Source organism: Nyctibius grandis, chromosome 12 (genome assembly GCF_013368605.1).
Source record: "Nyctibius grandis isolate bNycGra1 chromosome 12, bNycGra1.pri, whole genome shotgun sequence".
NCBI classification, from domain to species: domain Eukaryota; kingdom Metazoa; phylum Chordata; class Aves; order Nyctibiiformes; family Nyctibiidae; genus Nyctibius; species Nyctibius grandis.
Window position 1 is genome coordinate 6,374,719 of NC_090669.1, and position 26,940 is coordinate 6,401,658.

A 26,940-nucleotide genomic window follows, 5' to 3' on the forward strand; every position below is an offset into this window, starting at 1 on the left:
ATGTCTCTCCAATTTAGAGATAAGGATGTCGTGCGGGACAGTGTCAAATGCTTTGCACAAGTCCAGGTAGATGACATCAGTTGCTCTTCCCCTATCCACCAGTGCTGTAACCCCGTCGTAGAAGGCCACCAAATTTGTCAGGCATGATTTGCCCTTGGTGAAGCCATGTTGGCTGTCAACAATCACCTCCTTGATTTCCGTGTGCCTCAGTATAGTTTCCAAGAGGATCTGCTCCATGATCTTGCCAGGCACAGAGGTGAGACTGACTGGCCTGTAGTTCCCCAGGTCTTCCTTTTTCCCCTTCTTGAAGATGGGGGTTATGTTTCCCCTTTTCCAGTTGGCAGGAACTTCCCCAGACTGCCACGACTTCTCAAAAATGATGGACAGCAGCTTAGCAATTTCATCCGCCAGTTCCCTCAGGACCTGTGGATGCACCTCATCAGGTCCCATGGACTTGTGTACCTTCAGGTTCCTTAGATGGTCTTGAACCTGATTTTCTCCTACAGTGGGCGGTTCTTCATCCTTCCAGTCCCTGCCTCTGCCTTCTGCGACTTGGGTGGTGAGGCTAGAGCACTTGCCAGTGAAGACTGAGGCAAAGAAGTCATTGAGTACCTCAGCCTTTTCCATATCTTGGGTAACCAGGTCTCCTGTTTCCTTCTAGAGAGGGCCCACATTTCCCCTAGACTTCCTTTTATCACTGATATACCTATAGAAGCATTTCTTGTTGTCCTTGACATCCCTGGCCAGATTTAGTTCTATCAGGGCCTTAGCTTTCCTAACCTGGTCCCTGGCTTCTTGGACAATTTCCCTGTATTCCTCCAGCCTACCTGCCCTTGCTTCCACACTCTGCAGGCTTCCTTCTTGTGCCTGAGTTTATCCAGAAGCTCCTTGTTCATCCATGCAGGCCTCCTGGCTTTTTTGCCTGTCTTCCTCTTTGTCGGGATGCATTGCTCCTGAGCATGGAGGAGGTGGTCCTTGAATACTAACCAGCTTTCTTCGGCCCCTCTTCCCTCCAGGGCTTCATCCCAAGGGACTTTCCCAAGGAGGTCCCTGAAGAGGTCAAAGTCTGCTCTCCTGAAATCCAGGGTAGTGAGCTGGCTGCACGCCCTCCTTACTGCCCTATGGATCTTGAACTCTACCATTTCATGGTCGCTGCAGCCAAGGCTGCCCTTGAGCTTCACATTCCCCACCAGCCCCTCCTTGTTGGTGAGAACAAGGTCCAGCATGGCACCTCTCCTCGTCAGCTCCTCTATCACTTGGAGAAGGAAGTTGTCATCCACGCTGTCGGGTTCCGGATTTAAGGTCCGCCTCTAAAGCAAATCTAGAAATAAAATGCAGACAGCCGCCCCCCGTCCGCCCCCCCCGAGAGAGAGAGAGGGAGAGAGAGAGGCCCGCCTAATTAGTCAAAAAAAGGAGCAAATCTAGAAATAAAATGCAGACAATCCCCGTCCCCTGCTCCCTGAGAGAGAGAGAGAGAGAGAGATCCGCCTAATTAGTAATTCCAGTGCAGCCCACGTGCGGCGTGCCTGGTTCAATGCAGACAGCCCGCGCGCAGGGCCCGCCAAAAATATAAATAATTCCAGTGCAGCCCACGTGCGGCGTGCCTGGTTCAATGCGAACACCCGGTATGCTTAACCTGCCGGCAGGTAAAGCACCCCCAAACAATCCTGACCCGAAATATTAAAGATTCGTGATCCCTGAGTTCAGACAAAGCACAACCGAGGCACGGTATCAACACACTTGGCTCTGACTTTATTAGATCCAACACTGAGGCAACTCAATATTCAAGGAAAAGAGAGAGAGATATGAAAGAAAGAAAGAAACAGAGAAAACAGTTGAAAGAGAAAGAAAAAAAAGAAAATATTCACCACCCTGAGATCCAGCGATGTCTTCCTTGGAAGATGGCGGTGAGGGTCCCGCGTGGTGAAGTGATCCAGCCTCTTTTATAGAGTTTTTTCGGCAGAGTCATGTGACTGGGAGCCGTCAGTCAACAGTTCGCACCAATCACAGGTCCGAAGGCGGGACATGTCCGGTTCCTGCGCCGTAGGATTGGTCCCTTGCCAGGCTGTCACCGGAGACACGCATCCGGAGGAGGGTGGAGGGCGGGCGCCTAGCTTATTGCGCCATCCCACGTTGCCAGGCTCAGGCATTCCAGGCAGCCGCCATAAGATGTCGCCCGAGCACGTGGTTTACGATTTCTGAGACAATGCTCAAAAGGAAGGGCCAGATTCCCACACCACCCCGTGGCTCAGAAATCATCAACATATAGTCAGTAGTTCGATTCCAGGGGGTGTAGAAAAGTTCGATTCCAGGGGGTGTAGAAAAGTTCGATTCCAGGGGGTGTAGAAAAGTTAGGACAGAAAAAGATAACAGGTTAAAAGAAAGAAAAGGGAAGAGACAAGGAAATGTAGAAAGGTAAGGATAGAAAAAGATAATAGGTTTTGAAGAAAGACAAGGGAAGAGTAAAGCATACAAGGAAATAAAGATAAGTCCAATGACTTGTGATTGGTATCATTCTAATAAACAGAATGAGTCACCTCTTCTTCTTTACAGAAGTCTAACAACAACAATATCATCAATAATGATAAATAGCCTTTGATAAAGTTATAGTGCAACTATAACATGTAAACAAAATGAGAAAAAGTTATACAGTGTAAACACATTTCCATTATCATCAATTTTCAGGAAACCATTACAGTCATTTAACTTTGGCACAAACTCCTTCTTCTGTTAGCAGGTAATCGAGAACCAGCCAATCTTGATTGGCTCTCGAGCACCGCTGATTGGTTCATTGGTGTTTCAGGTTGCGGGTCCATAATACTCAATAATTCGTTGGGGATCATATAATTTGATTCCCAGTTCTTAGCTGCCAATTTTTAGAAGTATGGAGCATATCATCCCAATATACCATACCCCAGCCCAATTTTTTGGTAGTATTTTGAATGCATGGTGCCCGCAAAACCAATAATGACCTTTCAGGGTTCGCATACCATTTGCAAAGGACTTGGCCATGATCTGGCAGGGCGGTAGTCCTTTGACTCAGATGGTTCCCAGGTCAAAGGGGTTCCCTGTCCCACCACAGTTAATGCAATTAATTTAATTCCATCCCCATTTGCATTACCATGCTCCTGCTCATTGTTTCCAAACACAATTTGTACCTAATATTTCCCCAAAGTGAGTGTAATCAGTGGGGGACCAGAAAATCTTCTCCCACCAGGGACTGATTGTAGCATCCTCCCTTTTGGGTGTAACTAATACAATAGTGACCAGGAGCAGGGTGTTGCATAGGCCAAGATGAGGGTGATTCCTTTCACAATCCACTCATGAGCAAGAGAAATGGAGATCCACAATCAACTTTCAGACCAAATGGTCCGCCACACACCCAACAATTAATAAGCTTAAAAGCTTGAGTAACCAATTTTCCCAACAACAAGAACTCATTTTCCCCATGTTAAACCTGAGAACAAGGAAGCAAGGTTCTCGCCGGGTAGGCTTTGAACAGTATAGGCGAGACAACATACAACTGCCCAAAACGATTTGTCAATAGTGACAAAGGCACATTGCAAAAATTATTAAGGCTATACAATTTAAAACTATACATTCAATCAAAACTTCCATTAAATGTTGCTTTCTTCTTCTGCTTCTCTGAACTTCTATCTTCCGACCTGCAAAGGAACAGAAAAAGAAACTTCTCGGTCCTCTTAGTGGAAGGACCGGGTGAGGTTTTGGTTAACCATTGTCTGGTGGAATAAGCTGGGGTCTTGGGAGTGAGCAAAACCATTCTTTTAAGGCTTGGGTTATGCTTTCCCCAGCGACAGGCCAGCCCCGAGCCCGAGCCTTACAGTAAAGATCCTTGGCTCCCATATGTCCTCGTTTGACATGTAGCCACTCCAATAATCTCTCCCAATTTTCCATTACTGGTTCATTTTGTAAGGGAGCTGGACGAGACAATTCACCTGCTCCACCATTCCATCGACCAGCCAGACCATCAACGCCCTGATGAGAGGCCACCCAGGCTATGGCAAAATTCCCTCGTTTGGCAATTCTTACAATGTCCTGCCACTTTTCCTTTTGCCATACCGGTATCTGGTTGACTTCCCACCCATTTTTCTCCCAGAAAGGAAGCCACTCAGTGCACTCCTTGGAGACAGTGAGAGAGTCAGTGTAGATGTAGACAGGAGAAGAAGATTGAGCCTCATGTTGGAAAACACTCCAAACAGCAATTAATTCACCCACTTGTGCACTACCTTCACCTTCTGTTATGATTTTCTCATCAGTCTGGGCTTGTAAAGCAGCAGCTCGATACTTCCACACTTTTGCCTCACGTTTGGCTGAGGCATCAGTGAGCCCGGTATTTGGTGATTGCTTGGAAAATGGAAGCACTACTTGTATGACAGGAGGTGGGAGGTTATTCTCATGATCTGGAGAGAATTCCTCCTGTATAGCTAATTTTTTAGGTGTGCCTTCTGATACGTTAAAGATGCTACAATAATGTTCAATTTGTGCATGCCATTTCTGTACAGAAGCTCGTTGTGCCACCCCGTCAGGGGGAGGGGTCCCTGCTATTTCCTTAAAGGGGCCTCTGAGAATGATTTGTGGCTGACGAATCATGTGCTCAGCCACTAGTAGTGCTAAGCTTACCACAAATAGTTCTATTATCCACAACACTCTCTTTCGAGATGTACTATCTCTCTTTAAATTTATCAGGTTTGGGCGAGAGGGCCTCGCTAGAGGACACTTTGCCTCCATACGCCTCACATTTTTAGGTCCTGATTTCACTGGACCATATTTCCACCCATAGTTAATCAATTCTTGAGCTACTTCCCCCCACGTCCACACTTTTTGTTCTGGGGTACGGCGATCCGGGGTTAAAACTCCAGTTAAAGCAGCTGTCACCCGTGCACTCTGAGGGGTATTTCTGATAGTACCTTGCAACTGAATTCCTAAGGGTTTCAATGAATCAGGCAAACCTCTAACCAGGGGAGTCATCCTCTCAGGATCTACCGGTATCATCATTGGGGATTCCTGCCTAAGCTTCAATTCCCGATCATACATCATTTGCAAACAAGCCGCCTTGTGCACATTCTCCACAAGCTGATCCACCGAGCCTGTAAGCGCAAGAGGATCTCCCCTCTCCAAGGGATTCAAACCTCCAGCCCAATAAGCTGCTCGCTGAGTGAGAGACCAAGGGGCTCTATTATCACCAGTAGTCAAAAACACTCCAGGTCCCCAATATCCCTCAGCTTCTCTTTCACTCAACAGAATCTGATCACCACCAGTCAACGACACTCTCCACACATACTCTGTCTCAGACTCCTTTGGACTGCGTGAAAAATCCCTTTTCAACTTAGCCAATTCAGTTGCTGTGTACGGCACCTCCTTAGTAACCATCTTAGGATTATGGTCCTCACTATCCTCATAAGCATATTCGACCTTAACCAGCGGTCGAAGGGGTTGCGTAGGACCCTGCGGTAAATCACATTGTGTCCCCGCTTCCTCTGGTTCCCCCTTACGGTACAAACCATCCCCTTTGTGATCCTCACCAGGGGACGGGGCTGCATCAGCTGCCTGTGCACGACTCCGTCGCCCTCTGCAGTCACAAGCACGTAAGTTCTCCACAAAAGCCTCCTGCAAACACCTTACGTTCTCCCGCTCATTCTCTACTTCATCCTGCAGAGTTTTAACCCTTTCCTCCAATTCACAGTTTCTCTCCTCTAAAGTTACCAACCGATCTTGCAACAACCGCACCAAAAGCTCTTTTGTCTGCGGCGTCTGTGCCGAGTCCTCCAACTCCTGCTCTTGCGTTACATCAAATGCACTCAGAATTGCACCCATTCTCTCTAAGTTATTGATACCTTCCGAAAACTCAAGGATCCTGCCGACTACGCCAATTTATAAATGTCGGGTTCCGGATTTAAGGTCCGCCTCTAAAGCAAATCTAGAAATAAAATGCAGACAGCCGCCCCCCGTCCGCCCCCCCCGAGAGAGAGAGAGGGAGAGAGAGAGGCCCGCCTAATTAGTCAAAAAAAGGAGCAAATCTAGAAATAAAATGCAGACAATCCCCGTCCCCTGCTCCCTGAGAGAGAGAGAGAGAGAGAGATCCGCCTAATTAGTAATTCCAGTGCAGCCCACGTGCGGCGTGCCTGGTTCAATGCAGACAGCCCGCGCGCAGGGCCCGCCAAAAATATAAATAATTCCAGTGCAGCCCACGTGCGGCGTGCCTGGTTCAATGCGAACACCCGGTATGCTTAACCTGCCGGCAGGTAAAGCACCCCCAAACAATCCTGACCCGAAATATTAAAGATTCGTGATCCCTGAGTTCAGACAAAGCACAACCGAGGCACGGTATCAACACACTTGGCTCTGACTTTATTAGATCCAACACTGAGGCAACTCAATATTCAAGGAAAAGAGAGAGAGATATGAAAGAAAGAAAGAAACAGAGAAAACAGTTGAAAGAGAAAGAAAAAAAAGAAAATATTCACCACCCTGAGATCCAGCGATGTCTTCCTTGGAAGATGGCGGTGAGGGTCCCGCGTGGTGAAGTGATCCAGCCTCTTTTATAGAGTTTTTTCGGCAGAGTCATGTGACTGGGAGCCGTCAGTCAACAGTTCGCACCAATCACAGGTCCGAAGGCGGGACATGTCCGGTTCCTGCGCCGTAGGATTGGTCCCTTGCCAGGCTGTCACCGGAGACACGCATCCGGAGGAGGGTGGAGGGCGGGCGCCTAGCTTATTGCGCCATCCCACGTTGCCAGGCTCAGGCATTCCAGGCAGCCGCCATAAGATGTCGCCCGAGCACGTGGTTTACGATTTCTGAGACAATGCTCAAAAGGAAGGGCCAGATTCCCACACACGCATTCCAGGAACCTCCTGGATTGCTTGTGCCCAGCTGTGTTGTCCTTCCAACAGATGTCATGATGGTTGAAGTCCCCCATGAGGACCAGGGCCTGTGAACGTGCAGCTACATCTATCTGTCCGTAGAGGGCCTCATCCGCTTGGTCTTCCTGGTCAGGTGGCCTGTAGCAGACGCCCACTATAATGTCTCCCATCCCTGCCCGCCCTTTAACCCTGACCCATAAGCTCTCCGTCAACTCCTCCTCCATACCCAGACAGAGCTCCATGCACTCAAACTGATCGTTGGCATAGAGTGCAACGCCCCCTCCTCGTCTCCCCTGCCTGTCCTTCCTAAAAAGCCTGTATCCCTCCATTCCAACGCTCCAGTCATCAGAGTCATCCCACCATGTCTCTGTGATGCCAGTAAGGTCATAGCCTTGCAGGTATGCACGTGTCTCTAGCTCCTCTTGTTTGTTCCCCATGCTCCGTGCGTTTGTATAGAGGGATTTCAGTTGGGCCCCCGACGAAGCTGTCTTGTTACCTGAAATTCCTATCCATGGCTCTTCTGGCGCTCTCCTGCCGACCTGCCATCCTTCTCCAGTCTCTGGGCACCTATTACAGGCCCTGGCATCAGACTGGCTGAATGGGGATGGACTGAGGCTCCCCTCCTTTGGCAAATCTAGTTTACGCCCTCTTTACCAGCTTGGCTAGCCTATGACCCAAGATGATCTTCCCCTTCTCTGATAGATGGACCCTGTTGGCTGACAGAAGACCGGGTTTCTCAAAACGAGTCCCGTGGTCTAAGTAGCCAAACCCCTGGCTGTGGCACCAGTCCTGTAGCCATGTGTTGATTTCCCTAATATGACTGTCCCTTTTAGTCCACTCCCCCTTGACTGAAAGGATCGATGAGAAGACCACTTGGGCCCCAGAGTCCTTCACCACTGCCCCCAGGGCTCTGTAGTCCTCCTTGATATGTCTCAGACTGCTCTTCGCTGTATCATTGGTGCCCATGTGAAACAGCAGCCGTGGGTAATAGGCTGAGGGCTGTACTAGGCTGAGGGCTGTACTGACTTTTAATGGAGTTAAAGTCAACAGAAACTGCTATCAACATACAGCAGAATGACAGCCTGGTTAGAGCCGGCAGCGTGCTGCCAAGGACGTCCTCAAGCACAACCAGCAGCATAAGCACCTTCATTCCTCCATCCCCAACAAGCAAGGTTGGGTCACCATTTCTAAAAATCTCCTGAAATCAATCAATGCCTGTACACATTTGCAATTAACTACATTAAGCCAAAAAAGCACACTGGGCTGGCACCATAAAACATGCCTTTTCTGTAGTATCTGGAGTTCATCAGATTTCATAATACCACATGACTGCAGGTCAAAGAATCCTCCATAGGATGATATGAATAGGAGCTACAACACAGACACATTAAAAAAAAAACCCTTGCCTAATCTTTTTAAAAAATTGTTCTTATTAAACTCAAAGACATTAAGACATGCCTGATTTTGTCACTCACATGTTCCTTAAATTAATTTACCTGCCTTCCCTGTGACAACTTGTGTTTCTGTAACAGCTGGTTGCTGCTTCCAAGACCTGCAAGAACCAAAGTTCCTGCTACAACAAAATTTACACATCAAGCTGAGACATACCTGGGCCTCATGAGCAGCTGCTATGAAGGTTTAGAGAAGAAAAACAACCCAAATGTACTGCATCTTCTAGCACTATTTCTTATCCTTCTGAAGTATAAAACCAGGTACTGTAAGCCACAGCATGTTGCAAGTTGTGAAAAGCACAACAGCTATGTTTTTCTAGTAAGTCTGCTTAAACTACTATTAAAGAACTCTCCTTCTATATGTGTGGTACTCAGTAGAAAAGATAGTACAGTGAAACAATTGTTTTTAAGATTATTTTAAAAACCTATCAGTCAGAACTCTCTTTTTGAAACAATGTTTCAAACTATAAGAAACAAAATGCTCAGAACCAAAATATTTGTGATGTCGTCTTTAACACAAAGGCAAACTTCTCTCTTCTTTCCAACATATAAACTAAAACTAAATTGTGAAGTCATGAATATCTCTTAAAAGAAGCCTTCCTATCAATTTATGAAACTAGTGCTGGTTTGCAATTCAACATGATATTGAATAGCATTATGCGCACGTAGACGATATGCTACTAACACTGAAATTACTTCCAAATACAGACTAACTCCTGAAAAGGCAGTATGTAAAAGATGGGAACATTTTCCTAAGATATAAATTAAAATGCTAGCCTTCACAGTGAGACATCAAGGGAGCAAAAAACCCAGGTAAGTGCAAGCACAAGCCAAACAACCCACACAAAAGAAAACCTGCCACATTTATGAAAGAAAAATCAATCTCTACTACAAATTACACAGCTTTCAAAAACATCAGACTTGTCAACTGCTTCTAGCCTAAAGCTACATTCCTAGACTCATTTCTCAAACTTATTTAAAGCAACATAAGAATTCTCAGTCTCATCATCCTAGAAATCCACTCACTTGTATTTATTAGCCTTCAGAGTTCCCAAATTCAATCCACTCAGCACCTGAAGATAGACACTGTCTTGGAAATCCAGATAACCAGGAAATTGTGCAAATTTTTTAACCAGATAACGAACAAAGAAAACAATACCTCCCCAAATGTAGGAGGCTGTTATGCGGACAAAATGCTGGAAGTTATTTTGATCTGTCTATATATTTAAAATTAATGTAATAGCTAAAAGAAATTGTAAAACCTGAGTGCACAAAGCACACAGACATCTGGACAAAAGCCACACGAATTCCAAATGTACTTCAGATTCTTTGGCTTCAAAACCATACTACTGGTTAACATCTTTACAAGTTCTGCTTCTCTTTCAGTAATAACACTTCACTAACACTTTATCAAGTGTTGATTTTCTGCAAAATGTCTCAAGATGAAGCGCTTGTTCTGGAAGTTTTAGAGGCAATACTTTAGAGGCAAGGTATGTTTGAAGCCACTCAAAAATTCAGGCTCATCTATAGATAATAGTGTTAGACAAAGCAGATGAGTGGTTACCGGTGCCAACGGATAGTTCCACAACAAGCCCACTTGCATCCTCTTTGCATTTGCGGCTGCGGTTCCATGCAGAGTTATTTTACCTCTGCTGCAGAAAGTGATGCTTCCCACTCCTTCCTCTCTCCCCTCTACTGTTTCTGTGGTACACAATTCTGTACTACTAAGAGAAGAACTAAATCAGGAACTTGTATTCCTGAAAAACATCCCCGACAAAAAAGTAAAAAGTTTTTCTGTACCTGAATGAGTTTCCCAGTTCAGTTCATAGCACAAATGGTTGCATTAAAACAAAGTGGAAGAATAGGAGCTTTTTTCCATAAACTTTTTTCCCTTAAACTAATTATACTTTAGCCATATACTGAACTACAGTTTTAACAGTCTATAGTATGGGTTGCTGTCTTTAGAAGACAATTTAAGATGGGTTTTGTTTTCTGTCTTCTCTGTAATTAGGTACTGCTTCTTCCGGACACTAAGCTTGCCCATTTGTATCAGTACTCTCACATTACTGAATTGCTTTGTAGTTCTTCAGTGTTAACAAGACATCTGCTTGCAAATAATTATTTAGATTATTCAGTCACACTTATTCTGCAGTATCATTAAAAAAAATAGTATCTATTTTACTTATTTTTGTCAACTAGTCTCGCCTTGATATGTGTAGGATTACTCCTTTAAGCTGACCTAGCCAGAAGCTTTCTTCCTATGCTTGCCATCTGTTAACTACTTTTTACAAAAACGCTTCTCTTTTGGCACATTTTAAAGACAATTATTGCATTCATTTAATGAGTGTGCAATTATCTCAGGAAAAAATTATATTCTTCAATTATAACAATCATTACAACAGCAAGTACTTCATTTTAAAGAGGAAACATACACAAAGAATTGGACAGCCTCATAATTTGACAAGTGATGAAGGTTGAGAGGGACTTAAGAAAAGCATTAGTGACAGCAAAAAAGATTCAAAAAAAGAAGAATGATGGAACAATTTAACTCTACCCCACAGAGATGGTAATTACTAACAAACTCAAAGTCTTTAAAACAGTAAAGCAGATATTCTGGTGCATTTTCTGTGTTGTTAAAAGTCCAGAAATTTGTCTTTCCCTTACCATACAGCTGTATTTTGAAAGGAAAAACAATGCAATATGAAAAATGGAGAAATTAAAAAGTATAATAAATATCCATCAGTAAATGTGTTACAAACTAATCTCATACATGTACTTTCTTTCCCCAACCTATGCAATTTGTCATTTTAGAAAGAAATAAAATGTATAAAATGCTTATGTAAAACTTAAAAAAAAATATATACAAAAGGAAATGCTTCATACACATTCAACTATAAATAAAGCCATCAAAATCTTGTTCTCTTCAATGATGAATACATCAGTGGCAAAAAGCTACAGATTAGCAATGAAAACATTACATACAGCTATAGTTTAAAAGACTTGGTTCATTCGAGGCACTGCACTACTCAAGCTCAGAGATGTTGCCCTACTCCTCTCATTAACTCTGTGCATTTGACACAGCTTCACCACTTTCACTCCCCCATGTGTGCAGGCCTTTCTGAAAATAATAGAAAGCGAGCAAAAAAAAGCAGGAAAATACGGTACAAAGAAGGTCAGTGAAGGGATTACTTTCATTACCTGAACATACATGATAAACCTATTAGGTGCTGGGAGATGACAACTGAATTCTGCTGCCTCACTGTGGTAGAGACAATTTATTAAGCTCATACAAGGAAGGTGAAAACTGTTCTTTAAGCACACAGAACTAAATCCAGAGCATACAACTCCTAGAAATGTTTAAAAGGAAAGTTCAGACAAAGAGGCAAAATAAGAGGTTTACAAGTGGAATAATCCAAGGGATACTTGTCTACGATCAATTTAGAGTCGATATGAAAGGGCGGCATCTGCTAACACAGTCAGAGGTGAAAGACCTGCGACTATTCAGGACATGCATCTCAGCAGCACATAAAGCAGGACTTTGATCAGGTGAAACCTAGTTCCATCTCTGATGATACGCTCATATATGAGGTCATGCTGTTCTGACATATACAGATGTCCCAGGGCACGACATCAACCAAGCAATCATCTACAATGTTCAGACTTTCTTTGCTAAACTTTCAACAAGGGCAAGACAGATTCTCTTCAAAAATACTGTGTCATCTGCTGCTATAAAACAAGTGGTAGAAAAGCTTGTGCTTGCAAGCACAAAAGCACTTGCATGTTTCAAGTCAGTTTAAAAAAAAAAAGTCATATGTGAGATACTGGAATTCATTAATATACTGAATTATCAAGTTAGGTGCCAAACTTTCAGTCACAAAAGGGAAAAAAAGTTTCACCTGATTTAAGAACTAAGACTATCACCTTGTCCTATAACACTTAAGATTATTAATGGAAAATTATTTTCCAGTTTAATCTCAATTATTCAGCTTTCATATATGTAGACAGAAGAGATTAAAATGCTTATTACAAAATAACATGCACAGTGAGATGGCTGTAAACTTCTCTTAGGACAGTTTATACTTCAGATTATCTTTCCAACTTCCTTTTTCTTCTAATCACGCTGAACAACATTGAAGCATGTATTTTTGTGATCTTTTTCAGCTTTATGAAAAGCAAAAAGATTATTTAGCTTTAGCAAACTCAAAACAGTTTTAAGCAGAGTTAAAAAGATCAGAAATGTTATATTAGTCAAAGCTGAGGCTAAACGAATCTTCAGTGTGTTTCTCCACTTTCTGTTCTGAAACTATGATGAAAAATGCATGATGTAAAATTAAGAGACCAAATTTATTTACAATTATAATCTAATTACAGCAGGCATAGAAAGTATAATAGCAGCATAAGATATTCTAGATTGTTTTTAAATGTAGTATTATTACACTGAACAGATTGTATTAATTTTTAAATTAATTTCTATCAAAAGAATAGCTGTACAAGTAAAAATGTGAGGAGTATGCTTGCTTTCAAATAATGAAACAACACGGATTTAATGTTCATTCTTAATTTTAAATAACCTCAGCATAACTGCAGTCAAAGATCTTTGTCTAATGTTGGGTCCATTTCAATAGCTATAGTTCATTAACTATTTCATAAAAGAAAAAGTTTTCCTTTCTGAAAAAATCTCAATCATTATCAAAGTAAAACTGATGAAAATAATGAAACCCACTAGTAATTGTTTCCTCAACATGTACAAAAGCCAGTATAAGACATTGTCTCATTAAACAATAAACATTTCACCTTAACTATTACATATGAAAGTTATCAAAACTCCTTCCTAGCCTAACTCCTAACCTAAAAACAACCAGATTCATTAAGACCAATGTTCCCTTCCCATCCCTTACCCCACCTTTTTCCTCTCTGGTTAAACTACACGCATTTGTAAAAAGCTCAAACAGAACAAACTCATCTTGAACTTTAAATTCTAAAAAGTCATCAAAGAATAAAAGTGAGAATTAGAACTAAAACCCCTCTTAGAATTGTCATCAGACAAAAGACAGATCTGAAACACTCCTTAACTTCAGTAATTGCTGTACTTTTCTATTACTATTCATATTACATACACAGCTGATTTAAAAAGGCTTTACATTGTTTGCTGCTGTCACTCCCCCATCAATACATTCCTCAACAGTTTGACAACTACCGCTTCACAGCTAGTTGCTGAAGGAAACATTAAGCATCTGTCTGATTAGACAAACTCAAGGTCAGAATACAACTTATACAATTTATTGCATACCCTGAAGTAATAAAAAACAAATCAAATAGTTTTATAACTATCTGTTTTCTGTCTGTTTCATTTCGAAGTTCCAGGGAAAAAACGTAAAACAAGTTCAAATACTGTAAAGTTGCTTAGTTTTCACACCACGATAAAAAGTAAACCCAACCCCTCAAAAACTTAAAACACTCTCCACAGGCCTTAGAACCTTCCCTCTATTCCTAGTTACAGAACACAGTGCTAAAACTGACGCCAGCAAGATCGAAGTAAGCCTTGAAAGGTTCTGATGTATAAAACAGAAAAGTGATAGCACCAGAAAGTTCTATCACACATACTTTTTGCCGCCTGGCTCCTATCCCACATGCTCCTCACAAACGATACTAGCGCCTGGCTTTCTTGCCATCCCCACTTTCCCTGGGATCCACTTCCCCTTCACCTTTCACCCCAAGTACGCTCATGGGAGACCAACAGCCTCAACGGTACCGTTCGCAACCCTGGGTTCTGCTGCTCCCCTTCCTGGCAGGGGCCTCGGGCGCTGCTCCCTCGGCAGTACCGTACACACAGTAACCCACAGGACCACGTTTCACTAGTAGCTACTATATTGCATGTCTTCAGTTTACTGAGATAACTGACAAGAGTAGCTGCCTGGACTGTGCCCTCTTCTTCCCACTCCCTGACCTAAAAAATAAGAAATGTTTATCGAGGCCAACAGTATGCAACTACTGCATCATTCAGTTAATCAAGCCAATCTCAAATGCACAGCCATATACATGTTCTATTAACATCACACCACAATTTTACAGAAAAAGTTTCACTAGTAGGAATTGAAAATTACATGCTCCATAAACATAAGCAGAAGTTGTAATGGAGAAGCAATCTACTGGACCAAGACCAGATGTGTTAAACTCTTATCTTTACACTAATGACATAAAATTAAAGGGGAAAAAAAAAGTGTTACATCGCCTCCTTCACAAGCCTGTGTCCTGCAAACTAAGTAGAAGAAAGAGTGAGGAATTAAGTTCCTTTCCTTCTCAATATTTTTTTTTTCCAATGACGTGATTCTACATTCTCAGGTAGAGAGAATATAGGTAGTAAGAATATAGACAAGTAATACAGTTACTACAACCTTTTTAAAGCTGTCTGCATGTATATGTTTGATGTTAGAGTTGCCTCTATTTTGAAATGCACAGATTGAAAACTAGCAAACATTTATATTCCCTCTTCTTTCCCAAATACAAGCTAAATTCCTCCTAGAATTTAAAACAGGAGTTTGAAATAAAAATTCCTACTTTCACTGTTCACACGTACATGGATTTCAACAGACAGTCTCACAATTTTGGAAACCCTAGATAACCAGCAATGGCAGCTGAATATGTTTATCACAAAGAAGCTACAGCTCCTTCTGCCAAATCACCTAACTGAAGAAGTTTCAGTCCTTCCTGTCAAATCAAATTTGGTCTGGAAGCTACCAGGCAGTGCCAAAATGTGATAATACTAAGGTATTAGCTTACAGGTAATGCAGTCACTGATACCCCTCTTCAGGCATTAACAAGGAAAGCCACTAGACCAGTCTCCAGAATCATAGCAATAGCTTTAAAGATTGATACATTTTAAAAGCTGAAAGAATAATTATTTGTGCCTTTGGCTGTCAAGTCTCTCCTATATTCAAGACGTATTTTCTTTTGATTTAGGAATTTTTTGAGCTGAAAAATCTGCAAGAATCTCACATATGCTGAGGTTTCTAGTAGCTGTATTAAAAAAATCATGTTGCTGGTTACAGTGTTGTGAAAAAATAACTTAACTTGCCCTGTTTTGTTTTTGAAAAGCTTAGCTACTCTCTTAAGAGACCAAAGCAATACAGAAGCACCAGTCTATATTTCAATTTATTGACACTTACACGCTTCCTATAAAAGAGGAGATGATACAGATGAAGATAAAGGCCAGTATTAAAAAAAAAGTGGACTTAATACCTCAATTAAAACTATTTCAAAATTCACTACTTTACATATTTTATGAGAAAACACTTGTAAGAAACAGGCTGAAAGACTGAAGGATTGTCCTTTTGAACTCTTCAATGTTCACACAATTTTAATTTCTCTCAGATCATCTGAAAAAGGCTGTCTGCAAAGTTAGTTTCTCTTGTATACCAGTAAAAAAGTACAATATAATTTTTATGCTTTCTTGTCCTCCACGTGGAGGGCTTTAATACTTGCAGTAGATGTGCACGTTACACTAAAGCAACTGAAGAGTTCTTTGGTTTAGCTAAAAGTAACAAAATCAAACACAGGCATAGCCTTTCACATCAAAAACAACAACAAAAAAGTTTGATTTTTTAGCCAATGAGCATGAGCACGAGCACAAAGATACCAAGCAAAGGACCAAGTAACAACAAAACCAGTGCAATTCTTGTAGGAAATCAGCCACACAAGCCTCTTAAAAATATGTTGCTCTAAGTACTTTAAAAAAAGACAATAAGCCATTATATTTGCACCAAAATCATAAACCAACCAATTTTCTTTGCTGTACTTGGGAAATATAAGCAGCAGCAGGAGTGGCACCATTGTCTCTGAATAAATATTTCAGGTCATATAAACCCTGTTTTCTATAATGGTAAGTAAATATAAGGAGAAAACAAGGTCTGCATCAACAGTTCGGGTTTTTTTCCCCTAAACTGGCAGTTTCTTTGATTTCTTCAGGGTCAAATAACAACAGCTCAGAGACTTCAGTTATCATGCTTTGGCCCAAGCACCAGTCACTATTATGCATTTCACCAGATCAACCAAATCAAACAGCTCAAACCCCCGCCCCCCGAAATCCCTACATACCTGCCCTTGTAAGGTTACATGACTTCTGTCTTGTAGATGCTGATTAGAAACTGAAGAATGCCAAGGATGGATCTGACTTTGAGACTGTGCCCGAACGAGGTCCGATGACTGTGTTACTTGCTGTGGGGTTATATGGTGTTCTAGGTCATGCTCTAAAACATGGCTTGTGCTATCCTGAACAAATGGAGAATCATCAAACTGTGGCAGAAGGTCTTCCTGAAGGAGGTCATCCGGGTCAAGTCCTGTAAATGGTTCATTATGAGTCTCGACCTGATGAAGTAAGTTCTCATCTAAAGACGTAAAACCGTTGCTTTCAATAGGGTCAGTGAAATGGCTTATCTGAGAAGCAGAACCAGCAGAAGCTGGAAAATTAATATTCACAGGAGAGAGTTTTGAACTACTAAAGTTGCCCTGAGGATGTGCAGAATGCAACATCTGAAAACTATTTGAATTCAAAGGTGTATTAGGATTCAACATGTGCTCAGTTTCTTGCTTGGTCCCTGTTTGAGATGTAAAGGCATCACTTCCAGTGAAGTCAGAGATAGCGTGTGTCTGCTGGCTAGTAGAAAGACTTGTTGTAGACTGAAGAAGGCTGGTAGGAGAAATGTGGTTATTAGAGTAAGAATAAGGAGATGAAAATTGTTGGCTATTATTGACAGAACATGGAGTAATAGTTGGGGACTGTCCATCAAAATTTCCTTCTTGATTCCCACAAAAATGTATTGAAGCACTTGCAGTTTGAGAAAACTGTTGAACAGACAGAGGCTGCTGTGAAGTTGATGGTGGATTAGAAACTGGCGGTGGGTGGTTAACACTGACTCTGTGAGAAGTAGAAACGTTAACTTCCATGAAGTCTTTTGGCTGACTCAGAGCATCTTGCCCCGTGTTGTTTCTGCTTTGTTGCGACCGTAGCGAGGCACACTGATGCTGCGGTTCAGTAGCCTGAAATAAGGCAAAGTCATGGTGTGCTACAAAGCTTTTGTTTTGCTGCATAGACTGAGAATGTCCTTGGTGAAAGGGGGACCCATTTTGATTCGAAACAGATGTGGCAGTTTGATGGCCCCACATAGGACTACCATCAGCCACATCTGGAAACATCCCATTAGACTGGTTTTGTGGATGAATTGGTGAACAGTTGAATTGAGAGTGTGGTGATAAGACGTTGTCAGCTGAGCTATTAAAAGACTGATTTATTGAGTGAAGTTTCAGTGAATCGTAGTGATTCAGCTGATCAAACTCACTCATCTTTTGTTGATTTTGAGCATCTTGCACATGGTTCAATGAGTCTATGTGCAAAGGTTCAAATTCTGCACCCAAATTCAATTCATCAACAAGTGAAACAGGTCCAGGCTGAACAAAGGCATCATCTGACAAACCTTCTAAGGTCTCACTAAAAAGATTGGCATCATCAAAAAAATCCATCATAGGATCAGTCATCTTGATAGGTCTGTACTGCTTTTTCTCTCAACTCCAAATGGAGTCAATTTTGGCTCTCTGCAGTGAACAGAAACAAATGTCATCCAGCGGTCACCACCTTATCCAAGGCATGCCAACATCTGTTAGTGCTTCTCATGAAACATTCGTCTTAAAAGTGTTAAAGCATCCTATGGGAAGGAAAAAAAAGAGAGAAGAAAAAGAAAAATTACTTTCATGACTCTCCTCATCGCTCCATCCCCTCCCCAACACTTTTACGAATTTTTGATATTTTGTTCATAACTTTAGTTAAATCACAAATCAATTCAGTTATTTTTGCTTGTACTCGATGCCCTGTGCGGCATTTATAAATTTTGTGCCTTACATTGAAATAATATTTGACGTTTTAAATGTAATGGTTTCATGTTTTTCATTCCGTTTGCTCTGTTACCTAGGGACACTTTTAGATTCTCCTTTGCCATTTTCATTAAAACGACACAATTCTGTTACCATTTGGCTTTTTAGCAGTCCAGAATTAAAATTTGTTTGTAGAAAGAAATCATATTATACATGAAACATACACAATAGTTCTGTATGTTTAAACAAGAAACTTCAGAGGTTATAAAACACATTTAAAAACAAAGCTACCTTGACTTCAGTAGGAAAAGCTGAGATACACTGTTTCTTCTATTTAACCTGCATTAAATAAGATTCTGAAAAACTATATTTTATCACACTTAAAGACATGATAGAACTCTCATTTAAAGGAAAGACAAGAGGATGAACACAGTGATATGGTCAAAGGTAAACACAGGAAAAGAAGTACCTTTGGTTCAACAGCAGAGTTTACATACTTATCTAGTTTTGAGACACAAGTTGTTTTTCTTCTGTATTTATTTATAGTATCACAGAGTGATCATCACTGAATTAGTTTGCAATCAGGGATTTCAGCCAAGAGAGGCTGAGAAGGATGGTTAGTTTAACTTTAGCTGGAAAACTTGCACATTTGTAGTGTAATCAAACAGAATGGGAAATGAATGCAAATGTGTGTCTCTGATAATTTACCTCCCCAGATAACTAGTAAACATCTAGAACAGAGGAACAATCACTTTAAATAAGCATCTTCATGGAATAATCATTCCTTTATCCTGCCAATACATATATCTAATTACTATAAAGAAAAAAGGAAGGAAAACATCCACAGCTTTTAATTCCTGACCCTACTACTAAAGCTCACCTTCACGCTCTCCTCCTCCATTTCAATTGCAATTCTGCATTAATCAATTCTCCCAAGAATAAAATAAGCATAGAATCCTTCCAGAAATGGACACCCTGGAAATCTGAAATATTCTCTGAGGGACAAGGTTCATGTTGAACCTCTTAAGTACAAAGTAGTCTTTGACAAGCTGATGAAAACCTGTTCTGCTTATACTCCTAAGTCCACTGAAAAATGTTGTGACCATACTAAGAAGTAATAAACCTTGTTGAGGGTTTGGGTACACAAAACTTCTGGTCTACACAGAAAAAGGACAGATGGATCCTGCATCACACAGAAAGACACCAATTGCTGACACCTATCAAGTATGGATTGGAATAAGTGTTAATTACTACGAGTATAGAGAACAAGCATGCCATAAAAAAGACACAGGAACTTACGAAGGTAACATCTTAGCATAGCAAAGTAGCCGTGGATTCTAGATGATATACATACAACTTACTGCTTAAAGCTAGGACTTTCTGAAGTCCCAAGTTAAAGGAAGCATTATCTCCTAACACTGATTAAGTTGTCTGCTTATGATTAAACACAACAGAATAATGACTTTCCCATTATCAAACTCCTTCCAACGGATGATAAACCAACATCAGGATCCAGGTAGATGATGTAGCATGGTTTTAGGTTTTTGTAGCATTTCTGATATATTCATCTCCCACCTTAGGATATTTCAACTCAAGAGATAAGTTGGGGGAGAGCTATTTCAGCTAAGTCAGATTAAGTACAGCAAGTATCATAGACACAGGACAAATGATCTAATTAAAGAAACCCCCATCTGGGGAAAGATAGATGGAAATTATGGCAGTCGTGTAAAATGTCATGCTCCAGTCTATCAAGGACTCTATTGTTAAAAGCTCAAATTTGAAGACTATATCGATAAAAGTTTACATATTGAGACTGAGTATAAATAGCTCAGCAGACCGCATACAGCACCTTGGTTATGCCCAGAGACAAATCACAGTGAAATACAGTTTATAAGGAAGGCTACTCAATTTGTGCCAACTTGAAAAAATAGAAAAAGAGATTTCTTCTGTCTTTAGCAATATAGATACAATAGATGTACAATATTTTTTTTGGTTTTGTTTACATAGGGTGACATATGGGCCAGCTACTTTATGGTAATTAACTACTATACATGCTCTTGAGTTTAACTACATAGTAGCCTAAAACTATAGAATAGGACTAAAACAACCCTGTATTGAAAAAACATGTACCAGACAATCTCTTCATGTTTTATTGACTACTGTGTACCTTCATAGTAAAAAACAGGAAAAAAGGATGCATAACAGCTGGCATCACTGCAGTTGTGACACTAACTCTGAGCTTGCCTCACAGAAATTTGCTTCTTTGCTCAAAACCCAAGAAACACTTTCCATCTTAGTTTCTCCTACTTTCTTTCAGCATGAGAAAATAAGAGACAAATAATACAAACTCTCCTTTTAAAATGCAAAGGCTTTACAAAACAAATAAATCTTAGTAGGTATAAAAAGGAAACGTAACCTGAAGATGCCAGCTTCACTTCAAGGATCCAAGCAAGACAGAGCACAGATGAACTTCCAAACTGAGAAATGTGAAGGCTAGATACATAAGAAACCTCTCCATGGCTAATTAGACCAATGTAAATTTATTGTCAAGAAAGCTTCTCTGTAAAGAGGAGATCAGCAAGTGGGGGACAAAAAAACCCAACCCCAACCCAAAGCTCTCTTGAAAAGGATATCTGTAGGCAGCCTGAACAGAACCCTGTTTCAAAGACACCTTGTTTTTTGACCAGAGAAGTACTTTTACCCCTAGCCTTTTTCTTCAGTCTCTACAAAATCCATCATGATTTTTCAGCCCAAAGAAAAGCATAACTTGGAAATTCAAGGATATTCATTTGGAGAAACTAGCCTTCCACACAAAGTCATCTTCCAAATTTATTGAACAATTGTCCTTTTTGTTTCTCTGCTATACTTGAATATGAAAACTTTAGATGCTCAGCTTGCAAGTTGTGAAGGCATATGAAGGCAAATTGTGATGCACTTCTGAACCTAATTGGGACACAAGTACTAATTTTCTGTCCCTTCCTTAAAAAAATCCTACCTCCTCATATCCAACTTAATGAAACAAAAGGTTTGACATGAAAACTTTTTACATGCTTTCTGTTAGTGATTCTCTTCTCCACGTCCTTGCTCCCTCTTATATAGAGAGTGACGGCAGCTACAATTATGTTTTAACATACTTTTATCCAACCTTCTCCTTCCCCAAACAGATCTGTGGTACCAATTCGAACTTTGGGACATGCTTTTACCTTCAGCTGGCAGAAAAGCATTCAAGGAAATAAACATTTTGAAGACTTTCAACTGTTGGACTTGACAACTACAAGCTTAACAATGCAATGGCAGCCAGTGTTTTATAGTACCAGTTCCAAAACACTTCTCATGGAAGATAAGCTCCTATTGGAGCTGCATTTTAATCAGAATGGGGAAAGTAGTTTTGAATCCCTATTCAATAAAGCAAACTACAGTAAAAGAAGCAGAATGTGTTTAAAAAAAAAAAAAAACAACATGAGAGGAAAAAGAGCTCTTCCTTCTTCCTTAAAACCTTTGTTTTGTCAAAACGAAGTATTTTACCACAAGCAATCACTGTTATGGTAAATCATTCCATTTCACAGCAATCTGAAGTTTGATTTCTCTTAGTAAATACAATTAGACTTCTTTGTATCCTCTTACATTGAGAATTTGTGATGAAGTTACACTTCTTGTAAAAACTACATTAATTGTAATACTTTGTATCTCTAAGTTCTCTACCATTATTGTATACAGATTTACATTAATCTTTACCCAGCCTGAAGTTAGAAAGATCCTTCTACAACATCAGCATCTAAGAACTGCTTGGACCAGTTCTAGACAATAAAATGAGCACCACAATCAAGGCACAACCGGACAAAGCAATTGGAAGACTAGGGTTGTACTTGAATTTAAGAAGCTACTGCCCCTTAACAGCTAGAATTGCTTCAACAATATTTACCAACTATAGGAAATTTGCTAAATTTAGAATTTTCTGCAGTTGGGTTTTTTTTTTTTATATGATGGAATCCAGAGGCATTCAACAGTATTTCTTACTAGTATTTAGTTTCTCCCTTTGTATTTTAAACTCTCAACTTTGTACCAATCAAGCTGATTTTATGTAGACAACTAATCAAAAGGAATTACTACTGCTACTACAAGGTAACTACTATCTAACAGCTATGTAACAAAATTATACATTAGACTCTTCTGAAAAAAAAAGTGCGTGTTTTTTTTTTTTTTTTAATAACATGAAGTTTTCTAAAATTAGTTACCAGGAAACATCAACAGTATCCCCCAAGATAAGGTGAAACACATTTCAAGGTTTGGCATCTTCAGATATGCTAAAGCATCCAGAATTTAAACAGTAAATTTTTTCAGATTGCCAACTGTACCATTTGATGTCTTGCACAAAACATAGCATTTTTTCCAAAAAGTATTAAACTATTCTGCAAACATACTCGAATCAGAACAGAAACATCTCCCAGCTCGTTTTTTTTTTTTCATCTGGTCACTATTCATTAAACTGAACACCTATACTTTCTTTAATCTACTAGTTCTTAACATTAAGAGATCTATTTTAAATTAAATATGTAAACCAAAATATTAGAACAGGAGAAATGGTATTAAAATACATCTTATGAGTCCACGTGAATGAAAAAATAAGAATTTCTGCATGACCCATGTTTTTCATTTAAAAACAAACAATGTTGTATTCTGCACGGTCTAAAGCTATCTTTTCAATTACAACCAGAATATAAATCAATGCACTACTGTTGTTCCTCTTAATCTGCAAAAGCAGCTATCATGTACAACTACTGTAATTCTAACTTTTTTAAACTTTAAGATCTTTTTCATATTTTACTTATTATATCCAAAACCACTTAGAAATTAAACCGGCTACACTCAGCCCAGTTTGATTCCTTTCCTTAAGTGTGTGTGCAAGAAGAATGAACCAATACCAGAGCTAGGTTAGGAAACTGAGGTTGCAAGTCAACAAAGTTAATGCAACTCCTTGCAACGGTGGGGGGAGAAACTGTCTGCATTTTGGTTGCCCATCAGAGTTTAGTAACAACCCTTTATTCTTGCCAGAAAGAAAGACCAAGAAAAAATAGATAGCCTGAAAGTCTCAAAGAGATGATCCTCTTTTCTACTACGTTAGTGTGCGGTAGATCTGAGTTGTAAAAAGACAAGCTGTAGTTACAGACACAAGCAAGAGCAGAATGAAGGGAACAGTACAAGATTTTAAGACCAGAAGAAAAAGAAAGATTTATTTTACAGAACACATCAAAAAAGGATGAACACATAAGAAAACAGAATGCAACAAAGATATGAAATTTTGCTTTGAAAAAATGAAGTGGGAGTAGCAGTAAAATACAAGATAATAAAAACTACTGATGTGTTTTATTTCATTAATTGCATTGTTGATTACTCTTGATGAAGTGACAACAGAAAACAAGCTACTCTAGCTATAAGCAAATAAATCAGGTAAAGATTCAGCACATTACCATGACATCCACACTTTGATAGACTAAGTATCACTGCTTCACATGACTGATGTGTGACAGTACCATAGACAGGACGAAGTCAGTGACTTTGATGGCCATTTTTTACAAAAGAAGTTGAAACAACAGCTATCCAGACAGATAACAGAAGCTATCTCAGAAAGAAGCTAGGGACAAGTTGGTATACAGAAGGAATCGAAACTGAAGTCATAAAAGCATGACATAACAGAAATCCAGACTACAGGTAAGGGACACAGAAGGGGTAAACACAGATAGTCATAACTAGGGAAGAGTTTTACATTATATGCAAAGTGGTTTCTTTTTTTTTTAGGAAAGCAATGCAACCAGGCATAACAGACTTGCTTTCAAACGAGATCTGCCAGAGAGACTGAAAAAAATCGTTTTATTTGCTAAGTTCTACGCAGCATACAACAGCATGACAGGTTTGTGGCTTTGTATGATTTGCTCATGTATTAGCAGATGGAACACTGTGTCAAAAGAGGTAGACAACACAGCGTGTTAAAAAACAGGTACTCAAAAACCTGATCACTTCTGCATAATATTCAGAAATGATAGAGACATTCCCTCCCCAATATTAAAATTTAAAGACAATTACACTATCATTTGTCAGATTTAATTATAACTAAAGCTTTGGCCAAGTTCAAAAAGCTGCAGTAAATTAAATAATACAGAAGTTACTTCCCAGTGATGTGCCAATATAAATGATATTCTATTATAGATTTAAAGATCAATGTACGTATTAAATTTAAAATGCACAAAGGGACAGTGCAATTTCCTCAAAATCCCAGATGTGTAGAGGATTAAAAAAAAAGGAACATTTAGACATTTAGTAGCTATGAACTCTTTTATTCCCTAACAGAAAGCAGTAAGTCTTAGTACAAGAGTGCCATGGTATCTGTACCTAAATATGGATGAAAAGATGCATTTTCTCTTATTGTTATCACTAAAATTAGGAGAAAATTTGTTTGGGTAGCCTGTTTCATTAAATATAAAAAAATACACAGCCAATGATACACATAAATACACATTATTTTATTTTAAAATTGCTTTTCATTGGTATGCATTTACAATTCTTTTCAACTAAAGAGCCATCCCTTTAGTAAAATCATACCCTCAACATACTGGCCTTATTCAGAATTCTGTTCTGCTACAGAGTTCACAGACATCACACTAAATACTCAAAAGATAACTCAAGTACCTTGTATTTTGATTTGAAGATTAAGAAGAGAAAGATTTGAAACTGAAGGTCCAAAATTAAACTCTCAGGACTTGGTTTGAGTCCATGGCTACAGTTCCAGCTCTGAGTAAGAGCATAAAACTGGAGCAAACTGGCTTGTGTGTGCTTGTCATAGTAATTCAGAGTAGTCTGTTCTCATACCTACACTTGTTTTGCTTCCACTAAACACCTCATGTAACTGTTTCCCCCCTCTACTTCCCAGACATGCACAAACTCCCTTCTACCACCTCTCCTCCTTTCTCCTGAAGCAGGTAGCCTCTGGGAAATAAATATTAAAGACTTATAGAAAAAAAAATATTCAGTAACTGTCAATTGTTATGGTCATTCATAAAAGTTCAAGTCAACCAACATGACAAATGACATTTCACTTGGAAAGAAAATCCATCTTCCAATCAACTAAAGACAAATTTCTACCATTCTCGAAGATGTTTGCCTTCACTGTGAATGGGGCAACTTCTTTACTGAGAGAAGCTTTGCTTAAACTGAAGAGAGCAAAACCACACCAAAAGAAAGTGTATCACAGAACTCTCTGCATAAACCAGCATGATACCACGAAGTCCCACAGCATATGTTTGGGCCACTTACTATACTTCTTTAAGAGATCCATTTTAACATTAATTTTTAACTCAAGGTAAATTTATAAAGTCTCAAAATTATATTTTGGCAAGCAGTGCTTAATATATGGGGAGAACACATAACGAATTCTGTGATGTATGATGTAATCTTAGCTATTTTGATACCTACAAAAATTAAAATACTAGTAGTATTTAGAAAAATTCATATTTTCTAGTGAGATTTTTGTGGTTGTTTTGTTTCTACTGTTTTGAACTGGGGGGTGTGCAATACCACAAAGTTTCTTCAGATGAAATACAGTTCATATTATTGAAAAAAAAGTATTGTTTTTTTAATTGCACAAAATTCACATTCCTTCCTTTTGTTGCTTTCCAGGACACAGTTTCTTTCTTCCCAAAACTCCAAATTCAAAAGATGTATGGTGAGATGCCCAATTAAAGCCTATAGAATTGTTGCATATATCAGAAAACACATCTAAATCACAGACCAGTTTTTAAATTATTTACCTATATGCCATCATGCTGTTTCTCTATCTGTAATACTACAAGTTAGAGTTATTTAGTTAGAGCACTGATATTTAGATACATGAATTCCAAGCTTAATAATTAGCTTGGCTCAAAATTAAGAGCTAGTGCGGGCACCTAAAGAACGCTAGACTATAATAAGTACCTGATTAAATTATAAGACAAAAAAGAGTTGCTGAAATCTTCTAAATTAAAAATATATCACAAGATATTTAAGAAAAGGGCCCAAGTCAAGATAAAAAATATCCTTACCCATGAATATAGAACACATCTCTTTAATGAAGAATTAAGAAGCTCAGAGATGTGCTTTAAATCCAGATGGGTACCTCATCATTAGAGGCCTGAAAATGAAACATGGTAAACAAGTCACACAATAACCAACTTCAGGAGTATATATGCAAATGCAATACTTTGAACTCAAAAACGTAATAGATAACCATAAAAACAAGAGCACCAGAATCAATACACAATCACTAGTAGCCATAATTTTATTAGGCAAGTAAAGTGCCTGACCACTGAAAAAAACCCAACCCTACAAACCTCTAAGGTTGAAGGGTAGTCTGTGCCAGAATACTAAAAGTTTTAGCGCAACTTTAAGACACGATATAAGGACCAAAAGCAAAAGGTTTTGAGGTTAGCTTTTAAACCTGTCAATGCAAAAAGCCCTGTACATATTGTCTTTTAACAGCAGTATGCTATTACATACTGACAGAGGTACTTGCCCATAGGAACTGACACTGCCTTTCTAGGGGACCATATTTGCATGACAGTTTTATCCTACTCCTTGCCTTGACAGTAGGTAGAGGAGCTCAACTTCGAGGGGTTCTCTTTCATGGGAAAATGTGCACGGGGTGAAAATAAAGGCTTCTAGGGCCTGTGTGTAAAAGTCTCAAAGCAAACAAAAACACCCTCTAACATTAGAAG

General features: G+C 39.6%; 1 protein-coding gene across 3 annotated transcripts in view; it reads right to left on the minus strand.

Moving 5' to 3' along the window:
• The window catches only part of CHD9 (chromodomain helicase DNA binding protein 9), a 106,132-nt gene that overhangs the window by 70,082 nt on the left and 9,110 nt on the right, over positions 1-26,940 (minus strand). For all 3 annotated transcript variants that reach the window (XM_068411489.1, XM_068411490.1, XM_068411487.1), the window contains exons 3-4: positions 26,269-26,357; positions 16,427-18,030 (exon numbers count right to left, since the gene is read on the minus strand). In XM_068411489.1, coding sequence (XP_068267590.1) covers positions 16,427-17,863 — 1,437 coding nt within the window. In that variant the 5' untranslated portion in view covers positions 17,864-18,030; positions 26,269-26,357. The remainder of the gene's footprint in view (positions 1-16,426; positions 18,031-26,268; positions 26,358-26,940) is intronic.